The 12,988-nt window shown below is 38.7% G+C and overlaps 1 protein-coding gene across 1 annotated transcript; it reads right to left on the reverse strand.

Annotated features, from left to right (window-relative positions):
- Positions 1-883: 883 nt before the first annotated feature.
- TOMM7 (translocase of outer mitochondrial membrane 7) lies at positions 884-9,496 on the reverse strand. The gene is made up of 3 exons (XM_047097256.1): positions 9,334-9,496; positions 5,461-5,509; positions 884-1,101 (listed from the first exon to the last, which is right to left on the reverse strand). The coding sequence occupies exons 1-3, from the start codon at positions 9,434-9,436 to the stop codon at positions 1,086-1,088; spliced, it is 168 nt and encodes a 55-aa protein (XP_046953212.1). The 5' UTR covers positions 9,437-9,496; the 3' UTR covers positions 884-1,085.
- Positions 9,497-12,988: the final 3,492 nt, after the last annotated feature.

Raw genomic sequence — 12,988 nt, forward strand, 5'->3', positions numbered from 1 at the left:
CACTGGATGCTTAAAACATCGAAGCCAATGGGCTCCTCCCAAATGGTGTATCTTGTTTCAGGCCTACTTTCCTATGTTAATTATAATTCTCAAAACTAAGAAAGTAGAGCTATTTTGTTAGGTTTACGGAAACAGCTAAATAAAAATAGGATTCAAAAACAGGTAAAGGTCCCAGGAAACCACTGAAAGCTAATCCCCATTAACTGCTTTAGTAGAAAGCTACTCTTCTATTTAACTATCCATGGCTCTTGCCCAGCCAGTTCTAGTTTCCGAACACCAGTGGGGAAAATCTTAGACTTAAAATTTAACTGACAAATATATCAGACACACAACTCCCAGAGCCACTCGCATCCCCTACCAACAGAGACACAGAACCCCTATTTCTTTCGATGACAACTTTACCTCAATGAAGTGCAGGAAATAGGGACATTTTGTCACAAAACTGAGAACTGTTTCTACTTTTACTACCTTAGAACATCCCAGAGGGAGTTATTCATTCAATGCAAAAGGAAAGTGGAATCCCCTTGTTAAGTGAATGGCCAGGAATGAACTTGAAAGTTCTATTTATTTGTTTGAGAGAGAAAGTGAAAGAGAGCGAGCAAGCAGGGGAGGGGGCAGAGGAAACGAGCGAGAGAATCCCAGGCGGGTTCTACACTGAATGGGGAACCGGATGCAGGGCTCGATCCCACGACCCTGGGATCATGACTTGAGCCAAAATCAAATGTTGGACACTCAACCCACAGAACCATCCAGGTGCCCCGAAAGTTTCATTTTTCAAGGTAGCATCTAGACACATATATAGATTCACTGTTTAGAAAAAGTACAAAAGGCTAAATTTTTACCTAGTGGTCCATTATATTCAATTCAATAAGGACTCAAGACATAACATTGTTAAAAACATTTATTTAGATACAGTCTATGATAAATAAGTCGGTAGAGGTTCCACTGCCACCGATTCATCTGAGAAGAGCCCTGTGCCATTCAACTGGTGAATGTCTGAACGATGTCCCATCTCTCATCCCAGCCAGAGTGCACACCTTCCATGTTGTTCCTGTTCACTGATTGCTTCCAAATCCAGATGACCTTTATCCCCAAAGTAAGCTAAAATGTTTGTGAAGAGGAGAAATAAATTAAACCCCAAAGTACAAAACTTGAACATAGTTTAAGAACTAGAAGATTTTATACATATATGTTTGTGTTTACTCGTCTATCAAATTCAGAGATACTTTAAGACAAGGATCAATCTCACCGAGCCAAAAAAAAAAAAAAAAAAAAATCAAACATAGAGACATATATTTAAAGAAACACAGTTTTGCTACTTTTCAGTGTGGTTACCTATTATAAACAAAGAGGAAAACAAGTTGAGATCAATCGAAAGATAAATGACTCATGATTTTCATTAACATGAAGGACTGATGAACCCACAATATAAAATGGCATCAGTATTAGATACCATCTCAGTAAAGCTGAAAATAACATTTACTGAATGCTTTCTACGGGTCACTACTGTGTGGAAAGTTTCCAACTCCCAATTATGACCTTTATTTTAAATACATGGAAACCAAGGCTTTGAGATGGTTACCTAACTTAAGCAGCAGAGTGGGATGTGACCCAGGTGCTCTTAACCTTTGTACCACACAAATCCCAGGGGCAATTATTAGCCTCCATTTCAGCCTCAACTAACTCTTACCTCAATCATTCCAGCCACTAACTTGCCCAAACTTCTAAACTATTTCCTAAGAGGATTCTGGAGGAAGACAAAAGGTGTTTTTTGTTTTGTTTTTGTTGAGATGTTTTATTTCTATGCCTTGCTGATTAAAAATGTGATTTCTAGTAATATGTCACATTAAATGAAATCACATTACAAAATGATAACTTGAACATTCTATTTTTAAAAAGTATTTCCCTTTGCCTGGGAAAAAAAACCAACATGCATCTATTTCCAATTTTCAAAAGTGTATTAAAATTTTCCATTAAGCCCCAAGGATTTTTGCATACACTTAAGATATAAAAATAAACTACTCAAGGGAGCCCTGGGTGGCTCAGTCTGTTAAGCATCCGACTTTGGCTCAGGCCATGATCTTCCAGTTTGTGGGTTTGAGCCCCACATCAGGCTCTGTGCTGACAGCTCAGAGCCTGGAGCCTGTTTCAGATTCTGTGTCTCCCTCTATCCCCGCCCCTCTCCTGTTCATGCCCCGTCTCTGTCCCTTAAAAATAAATAAAGGTTAAAAAAATCAAAAAAAAACAAAAAACAAAAAACTATTCAACTATTAAGGGCTCCTCCTCTATGGTAAGGAGTATCCAAAATAAAGAGAAAAGAAAATCTTCCTTGGCCTTACACAGATAATGGGAACAATGATCCTCTTGGTTAAACCTCAGTGTTCATATATTTTGCCTAAGTGTTTTACTCATTACTGCTCTGTGTTTATTAAAGTACTGCATTTTGAATATAGACTCCTATCAACCAACATTTGCTGACCACATATAATGCACCATCTGGGTGAAAGAGGACACTAAAATAAATATGGTTCTAATCCCTAGGAACCCTATAACTTAGCAAGGGAAACAGACCAGTAAATCATGAACTATATATAAGCATTATAACAAATAAATTTCGGGCTCTGTGTTGACAGCTCAGAGCCTGGGGCCTGCTTTGGATTTTGTGTCTCCTCTCTCTCTGCCCCTTCCCTGTTCATGCTCTGTCTCTCTCTGTCTCAAAAATAAACAAACATTAAAAAATAATAAATTTATATATAAACTTGACATTAATGAACAAATTTTATATTAATAAAACATTTACATTAATAAAAATCCTAGCTAATTCTGTTCCTTTCAGGGTATAGTACAGGCAACCCAGGAAGGTCTGTCGGCCTCCGTAGCACAAGCAGCACGGTATATGAAATTCTCTAACTGAATAACCCTTTTCAGGCCCTCAACCAATTCTTATCTAAATCACAAATACCCCTGGAAGGAAACCAGAAGACGTCCCTAATGACAGAAAAGAATGAGACAGCAGCAGAGAGAGAGGAGCACTAAGGCAACACATGGTGAAGAAATGAAAGAGCAGGGGCTGGTTGCTTCATCCAGACTGTGGTAGCTGTGAAGGGTCAACTCTTGGTGGGACAACTGAAGCCAAAAAGAAGTACAACAGAAGAGCACATTCTATTCCCATCTCTGGATCCTCTATCACCTGACCTGGGGCACATAAAATGCTTTATCCCAGCTTGCAGATCCATTCTAAAAGTCCTACCACAAGAGCAATCCTACATCAATTCTTATCCAAAAAGCCACTAAGAGGTCAGCGTCATTTAATTAATTCGACTCTCGTTGACAACTACTTTAGGTACTTATAGGACAAAACATACTTTAAATAAGCAACAAGCATAATATAAGGCAGAAAATCATGCACACAAAAGAATATTATGGGAATGCAAAAAAATGGAGAGGTCTCAGCTAGGAGAAGGGGGAAAAGATTTAAGTGATGACATTTGAGACTGGGCTTTTCTAGACATAGATTTTCATCAAGTGGAAACAAGGGAAAGAGCACTCTAGGCTGAGGGAGCACAAGCACTGGAGCAAAGGCACAAAAATATAGTTTATTCTGGGAAGCATGCAGTAGCTTGTGCTAGACCAAGTTCTCACATGATAAAGAACTGAAGTAAAGAAGATGACACAGAAAAGATTAAAAATTATTAACAGTATATTGCTTACATATTACTTGCCAAGTACTCATACTTCATATACAATATTCTTATTCAATCCTCATGAAAACTTTATGAAGCAAATATTATACACAACTTATACAGAGGAAACATCACCCTAGAAAAGTTAATGGCCTCTTGGGAAAAGGTATTTGATGATAATTTCCAGTACTTGGAAAATGTTCACACAGCGTGAGCAGGCAATCCCATCTCTGATGCTTCCTAAGGTAGTTAGTATTTCCCTGTGAAAATAACTGGTCTGAGTTCAATCAGCTAGTAAATAGCAGATACATTACCTCAAGTCCCCATTTCATAGTTCAAAATGTAGAGGCTAAGAAAAAAGCAACTTCGTGGGGACCACTTGAAACCAGTTTTAAGCCAAACCATAAATGGTTAAAGGGAGAGCAAAGTGAAGAAAAACAGCAGTGAAGACCATTTATTGAAGAACTTTATCAGGGAAGAAGAGAGTAACTGCAGAAATGGACAAATTGAGGGCATATACAGTGGAAACTTATAAGGAAAACCCCTTCCGGTGAGAAAGGAGAGGCTGGTAAGGTAGAGGGGATGAAGGAAATTCATTATCAGATGGCAGTGTGCTAAGAAAAGTGGTAAGATTATCTGGGGGAGCCCACATGGCCCAGTGGAAAGAGTGTAGGCTTTGGAGACCGACACCCTCCACCACCTACCGACTCTGTGACCTGCTCTCAAGTACTGAAGTGACAATTACAGACACTGTATATAAACCACCTAAAACAGTGGCTAATGCATTGTAGGTGACTGTTAGAGATATTACTATTATTTTCTGACCATTCTAGGAAAAAAAAAAAAAGGCTTAGAGTAGGAGTTTGAAGAAACAGAAGACCTAGAATAGCCAGTGAAAAGTCTGTTAGAGCAATCCACAAGAAATATCCGTAAGACAGAAAGTCAAAATGAAATCGCACAGCACCTGGACAGGCCCTGGTCATCATCGTGCCACAAATTATCAGTCCTTTACAGCAAACCTGCCTATTACAGATTCTGCCTTTATATATAAATACACACTTGTATACAGAAGATGTATATATGTATGTTCATGTGTGAACATATACATACGTTTGTGAGTACACAAACATGTATACTGTGGGTATGTGAAGTTTTCACAAGTGCTTATCCACTACTGGCAAGACTTTCTGACATAGAAATTTGACAATGCATTTTCAGAGCCATAAATGTTCATACACTTAGACTTACTCCCTTGAGAATTTATTATAAGGAAATAAATCAAAATCTATAAAATCTTTCTTAAAACGTTCACTATACTATTATATAAACTACTGAAAATTGAAAACCTAAATGGTAAGTGATCAACAAGTTGAAAATAGGAGACATCAATTGTAATTTTAGGTGAAGAAAATAAAATCCTATGTATTCTTGTTAAAATGACATAAAAGGCTGAATGAAAACAGAAATATGGCTAATTAAAAAGTTTATTCACCTTTCAAAGTGGTAGGATGATACGTTACTTCTTTTTCTTTTAAATACATTTAATTACGATTATAACACAGTACAGTAAAATCAAATTAGGAAGGGGAAAGAAAGTACTTACCTGATAACACAAGCTAGACTGGTCTACAAACTGCTGCAATTTCCCAACAGCCCAAAACTGTACTGACAAGTACAGCTCCATTTACAATGCCTACCACTACAACTCTTGCTTCCTAGTGATTCAGTGCTAACAGATGAACATTTGCCCTGCAATGTTTATTTGTAAGAGCAGTACCTCAAAACAGTTGGTTCAGGCATTCCAGGATCTGCACCCCTCTTGAATCCTGGAGGGTAAGGGGGAGGAGGAGAGAAAAACAGAATAAATAGCAATTAAAACCGTAGCAGACAAAACATTTGTAATTAAGAATTTTTCTTTTCAAATCAACGTAGGGTAGGCTAGAATGATATCCATATCTACTAGCACCATCTAAATTTACCTGTGTGCTATAGAAGTCTTGAGTCTTAACTAGGGTATGAGATTATGTCAAGGACTAACCAATAAGGAGGACAAATAACCTTATCCTTATTATATACACAATTAGCACGTAGCCTTTAGAACGCACTTTCATTATTAGTCTTTACTTAAAAAAGGTGCCACAACTACCATCATACTGGGTAAAAGACTACAAAGAACAAAATGAATTTTTTTTTAAATTTTTTAATGTTTATTTTTGAGAGAGAGAGAGAGAGAAAGAAAAAGAGAAAGAGAGCATGTGCACGTGACAGAGGGGGAGGGGCAGAGAGGGAGACACAGAATCTGAAGCAGGCTCCAGACTCTGAGCTGTCAACACAGAACCTGATGCAGGGCTTGAACCCACAAACTGGGAGATCATGATCTGAGCCAAAGTCAGACCCTTAACCAACTGAGCAACCCAGGCTCAGCTTTCTTTTAAAGATTTTTTTTAAACAATATTTAAAAAACTCAATTTTTAAAAAAACAATTGAGGATATCTTATTTTATCCTCTTTTGGATAAACCTCTTTTTATAAAGCAAAGACTGGAAATAAAAAGGAGAAAACACCAAGTTATTGTTTAACAATCTAATTAAGTCAACACTCTTGTTACAAGTATGATCAAATAAACCTGTTACCATTTAAAATATATTTATTAACTGGATAACATATATCTAATTTGTTGATTAAAATTAAAGTAAGCATCAAGAACTGTGAGTGGTATGAAATTTTACCCCATTTTCAAGACAACAAACTAGCCTGCCAGTTTCACAGATGCTGGTAGAAGACACAAGATCGTGAGTCAAAAACAAAGGACAGTTCATTACTCCTAGCAATAACTATAGTCAGAATATCATCATTTTTAGATGAACCCTGAGTTTAGGGAAACACAATCTTTTGTGATGGGTAGTGAGCACTGCTTCCCCTTTGCTCTAAAAGGAGATACTGTTTTCCAAGGCTGTTCACTCCACAAACATCCTTAAAAATATGGAACAAAAGGTGGTCAGAATCCCTGCTCACAAGATTTGTAGAAATTCAAGACACCATGGAGAATTGTCTTCCAATAGGTAATTCATTAAAATCTTCCTACTGGTTAATGTCCAAACAGATTATCATCATGCCACTGTTCTATTTTATGGCACTATATTCCCATGTACTCCCTGAAGCCCTAAAAGTTATGTTTAAACCTAAATTCAATCCACAGTTCTAGGTTTTACTGAGAGCTGAGGGGGAGAAGAAGAAGAAACTGCCTGGGAACTAGGTTGGACATAAAATTAAATTTCTATAGCAGCACTGTCAACAACAGCCAAAATATGAAAAGAGCCCAAATATCCATCGATGGATGAATGGATAAAGATGTGGTATATATGTACAATAAAGTATTACCTGGCAATCAAAAAGAATGAAATCTTGCCATTTGCAACTAGATGGATGGAACTAGAGGGTATTATGCTAAGTGAAATTAGTCAGAGAAAGACAAATATCTTATGCCTTCACTCCTATCAGGGCTTTAAGATACAAAACAGATGAACATAAGGGAAGGGAAGCAAAAATAAAAACAGGGGGAGACAAAACATAAGAGACTCTTAAATATGGAGAACAAACTGGTTACTGGAGGGGTTGTGGGAGGGGGAACGGTCTAATTGGGTAAGGGGCATTAAGGAATCTATTCCTGAAATCACTGTTGCACTATAAGCTAACTTGCATGTAAATTAAATAAATTTAAAAAAATAAAAAGAAAAGAAAAAATTAAATTTCTACGCAGTGAAAGGAAAAAGACAATGATTAACAAGGAAGAATTACTAAAAAGATAGCTCTAACATTACTGTCAACCTGAGTTGGGAGCTAGGGTGAAAAATCATCATAATGGCAGTGCTAAGAAAGAGAATACCTCCAGTGGGCACAATAGGAAAAATAAACTTGGGGGGGGGGCAGGGGGGTGTAGGGGAAGCATTCTCTTCGGACCAAAGCCCTTGATACAGAGAATGTAGCAACCAGCTACAACTTTCTAGCTATAGAAAAGGAACCACAAAACAAAAAAGGGAGGAGCGAAAGATAGATGTAAAGATTTATAGAGGAGCAAAGAAATCAGAGGGTCCAAAGTGCAAGCTAAAAAAAGGACTCGCTACATGCATCAATGGAAAAAGGAGGCACAAAGAAGGGGAAGGACCTAAGTCCTCATAACTTTCTTAGCTAAAAGGAGAGCTCATCCTAGTGTTTGACTAAGTAAACTGGGTCCTTCTACCATTAAATCAAAGTTGGGGGGGGCAGAGAAAGAGGGGGTACACAGCTTGTAAGAGCAGGCTATCACAACTATGTGTTCTAATCCTTGACACCTATACAAAGTTGCTAAACTCCAGAATAATGCTTAAAAACAAACAAAAAAAACATTCAAAATAGGTAGGAAAAAGATCTTTTTAAGTCTTTATACCAAAGTATCCCCAGATTACCGGCAGGTTTACATTGCATGGGGAAATGGGAGTGACAGCTACCTGGAAAACATCCAGCAAAATTAAAGGCTGTCAAGACTAAGAGTGAATGTACTTGATCTTGAACAATGCAGGACACCTAAAACAAACAGGAAGCAGCACCTTGTTAAAAATCACAGGGTTTTAAAAGTGTGAAACTGAGTTTTAGAAAATATCAAACTGTATGCTCAACTGATAGAGCTGGAACCTTTCCTTTCCACCACACTGTACACCTGAAAGTAATATTGTGTATCACCTATACTTCAAAAAAACAACAAAAAAAAAAACCCAGAAAAACAAAAAACTATCCAAGACTAGAAATAGGATAAAGTCCCAATGTACAGCCCTAGGTGTCAATATTTGTCTAAGTACTTAAATGCTTGCAGTACAGCACAGTGGTTAAGAGTATGGGCCTTGAAGGGGTGTTTAGGTGGCTTAGCCAGTTAAACCTCAGACTTCAGCTCAGGTCATGATCTCCCAGTAGGCTCTGTACTCGGGGCCTGGAGCCTGCTTCTGATTCTGTGTCTCCCCCTCTCTGTTCCTCTTCCAATCGCACTCTCTCTCAAAAATAAATAAACATTAAAAAAAAAAAAAAAGTACGGGCCTTGATACCCCATTACTTGAGTTCATAGTTCCCCACTTAACAGCTGTGTGTCCTTCCGAAAGAAATTTCTGATTCCATTCCCTCACCTATAAAATGCGATCCTAACAAAAATCATCCAAACTCTTCACTGCGCAACTAGGAAAGCAAAAACTATTGTCATAATCATGCTTCAAGACGGGGCATATCCACGAGGTCTACAGGCCTCTTTCTATTTAGGACCACCTGTAGAACTGAGGACAAATGCCGGGAAAACCCACCTAATGACAGAATGAGTGGTCGCTTTCAAATATATCAGGTCGTCTAACTCTCCCAACAATCCTCAAAGGTAGGTCACCTCCATTTTATAGATGTAAAAACAGAATGAGAATTTAAAAAACTTGTTAAAGACCATTAAAAAAAAAAAACAGTAAAGGACAGACAAGAACTTGAACTCCGGTTAGACCGACCTCACTGACTAGACAACATCAAAAGGACGTGCACGGCGTGGTCCGGTTTCTGTCTCCCGCCCTAGAAAGCCAAAAATGGAGGCAAGGCCTCCGCATACCCTTCCCTCCCGTCTCCTTCCAGGTTCTCCTCCTACTGACCCAGGTAAATCACGAGAGGAATAAAGCCCCAGCGGATGGCAAACTGGCCGCCCTTAAAGAGCTGCTGCAGCCTCTGCTTGGCCTCTTTGCTCAGCTTCACCATGGCGACAGCCGGAGCGGCGAACTGAGAACGCTTCAACGCCAGCAGCAGCTTAGGGACTCCGAAAAGGAAAGACGCGCACGCGCCAAACACCGCATTTACGGCAGAAGTCGTGACGCCGCCAGCAGAGGTCGTAATTCATCGCCTGTCCAGACAAGATACCCCTCCGCGGCGCTACCTGTGGACGGCGCATGCGTGTCTGGTTCTTCCCCGCCCTCCCCCCCGGAGTTTTGATTTTACTTTCCTACGTTTTAGGAATTGCCGGGGTTTGCTGATTGTGGGATGCCCGAGGCAGTGCTTTGGGGCTTCCTTCAGCCTGGAACGCACTTTATCCTTACCCATGTTTTATTGTGCACCTCCAAGTGTTCCTCTCCTGAAAAAGAAGGAATATTAACTAAATTCCAAAGGACTATGTTTTAGTCCCGACTCCCATTCTGACTTGCTGTGCAGTCTTGGGCAAAGTGTTAAATAACCACTTTCAGTGTCAGTTTGTTTCTTCTACCCGCAGGTTGAACTGCAAGGGAGGTTATGAACTGGTGGCCAACTGGGCCACTATCCATGTTTTCTTTGATTCCGCGGTGTTTCGTTGTTTTTCTTCTTTGTTTTAACATTATAAATTACTTGCCAACATTTTTAAATTTGGGTAACTTCACAAAGAAGCTGGCAAATAGTATTGCAACAATCAGCAGGAGTGAGAAATGACACACCTGTTCACCTATCTTGCCCTCATTGGTTTTAGAATTGCAGTGGATCTCACCCCTGGCTGCACATTAGACTCACCTGAAGAAATTTAAAGACATACTCGTGTTGGGGACCTACTCCTGGAAATTCTGATTACTTCAGGATAGGAGCTGGCCCATTGCTTTGCCATCAGTTTCCCAGGTGATTCTAATGTGTAGCCAGTGTTCCCAATTTTTTTTTTCACTAGCTTCCTGACTGACCTCTGCTGTTATTTGAACTTTTGATCCTACTCCAGGACTTCTGGATTTCTAAGGCTGTAGGAGATTTCTAAATCCTTGTCCCTGAAGGCTTTCCTAGATTATCCCCAAGATACATTATGACATTTTCTGTCAAACTCTGAAGGTGCCCAATGACACCTGAAAATTCCCCCTGCCTTTATGGCTTTTCCTGTATTTGGCTCATCTTCATGACAATAACCTGTGACTACTACACCTGTCACTGTGTTAAGTGTTTCAAATATAATAGTTCGTTTTAATCCTTAAAAGAATTTAAGATTGCATTGCATTAAACTTGTTTTACTAATTCTTGTAAAGAAAAAAATATATATTACAGGTCTCATTTTACAGACAAGGGAACTGTTTCTAATCTTTTTATCCAAATGCCTAATACATATTTCTGCCAGTTGGGCTGAACAAAACCAACGTCATTTGCCTTCATCAAACATTAATTGAGCCTTACTGTATGCTAGGCACTAGGTATATAAGATTTTGTTTAAAGGCATTGCCATTAAGAATTTCATGTTTGAGTAGAAAAGACGAGTAAACAGATGATTCCAATGCAATGTGAATGTGCTAAATTCCATAGTAAATTATACACATCTGAGGGGAAAGTGGACAAGTTTTAGGAGGGAGAGCTAGCATTGTGATCTCAGATGATTAGAAAAAAAACTTAATAGGGAGCATGGGACTTAGCTGGCCTTGATGAGTATAAGTCCAGAAACTCAACTTTATCTATTGAGGCAGAGATTGCCTCCCTTTCTCCAGCCTTGGCGCCTCAACCCTACCCCCAGTTTTCCCTCCAAACTTAATACTAAATCATTGAAAGATGATCATTGAAAAACTTCAATACTAAATCATTGAAAGATATATAAAAAGCACACAGAAGATATTCTTCTCCTATTATAATAATAATCACCATATATTTGTTACTGTGTGCATAGAGAGAAAGAAAAATAGAGAAATATACTCCAAACTCATTGTAGTAGTAATTATTTCAGGGGACAAGGGAAGGAATTATTGGAAATCTTCAGTTTCCATGCATATACCTCTGTAGTGTGTTACTTGTCTTTTCATAATGTGCACATACGACTTTTATCAAAAGAGGAAAACAATAAAGGTAGATTTTAAAACAAAAGCACACCCCCCCCCAAGGACTCCACATTGCCTTTAGGATAAAAGATGAAAGATCCATTGCACAACCTACAGGCTTCTTGAAAGTATCATATTATCTCTCATCTCTGCTGTTACCTCTGCCAGAAATGCTTTCCCATACCCTGTTCTTTATTTAGGGCCAATCAAGTATCTCCTTCAAACTGTAATCTCCTTTGACTTGCTTCTGCCCCTGTGTAGGGCAAGTTGAACACTTTCTCTGTTTCTCTGTGCCACCATTTTCAGGTTGATTTATTATTATTTAGACGCCTATCTCCCCAAGTAGATCACAGGTAGAGACTCTGTCTAATTAATCTTATATTCCCAATGACTGTATTTATAAACACTTATAAAATTGATGAATGAATTTCATCAGGAAATAACAGCCTTAATAATCATGCTACTTCATCTGTCACAGAGCATGTATCTAAAAGCTCATTTGTAAATTTACAATTAGAGATATCCTTAGCAAAAAACTGGCATTCTCCTTCCTAGTGAGCAAAAATATTCAATCAATTAGAAATAACTAATACTTACCAGGCACTTACTATATGCATGCCCTGTGCTAAGGGCTCATCCACCTGAACTTTGTATCCTCACAGCTCTATGAGGTAGAGGCTATATTTTCATCTTCATTTTACAGATGAGGAAATTGAGGCCCAGGGAAGTGAAGTAAATTTCCCCAAGCTTGTTATACTTTGTAAGTGGTACAAGTAGAGTTTAAAATAAGACACTTTTTTAATTAAAAAATTTTTAAGTTTTTTAAATTTATTTATTTTGAGAGAGAGAGAGAGAGCATGGGAGGGGCAGAGAGAGAGGGAGAGAAAGAGAACCCCGAGCAGGCTCTGCACTGTCAGCGCAGAACCTGATGTGGGGATCAAACTCACAAACCATAAGCTCGTGACCTGAGCTGAGCCACCCAGACACTGCGAAACCCAGATACTCTTAATCCAGAACTTGGATGTTAACCATAACACTAGACTGCCTTATAGAAGAGACATAAACTCAACATTAGAAGAAAAGTCATTGTATATTCGCAAAGAACATTTCCCTCAAGGCATGATAGATGAAAAAACTGTTTCCATTGTACTGGAGTAATATACGTGATGAGACCATAAGCTGGCCAGTAACCTAAAGGTATGCTTGACTGGCTGAACCGAGTCAGATTCTAAGTGAGATTTGAACTCAAGACACAAAAAAATACCAATTTGACTGAAACTGATAAGACAGAGAGAATAGATGACATTAAGTAGTAGAAGACACGAATACGCAGAAGCCATGAAGTACACAATATTGAGTTATAACGTTCACAGCCTTCAGAGGGAGAATAACATGGTGTCTGGTGAGAGGGAAACAAGATAATGCCATCTAGAGTCTGTTGTATGCTAAACAACATTCCATTCCAAAGCTGGGAATGGAAGACATGACACTCCTGGCTATGTCATGC

Source organism: Lynx rufus, unplaced genomic scaffold, assembly GCF_022079265.1.
Source record: "Lynx rufus isolate CCGP_SWC_20201006 ecotype Redwood Valley unplaced genomic scaffold, mLynRuf1.p SCAF_4, whole genome shotgun sequence".
Taxonomy (NCBI): Eukaryota; Metazoa; Chordata; class Mammalia; order Carnivora; family Felidae; genus Lynx; species Lynx rufus.

Bases quoted from the DNA above. Each gene is read 5' to 3' on its own strand.
- TOMM7 (XM_047097256.1), bottom strand. From the start codon at position 9,436: ATGGTGAAGCTGAGCAAAGAGGCCAAGCAGAGGCTGCAGCAGCTCTTT. The intron at 5,510-9,333 runs GTCAGTAGGAGG...CTTACCCTCCAG, and splicing joins TCCTCTCGTGATTTACCTGG to GATTCAAGAGGGGTGCAGAT.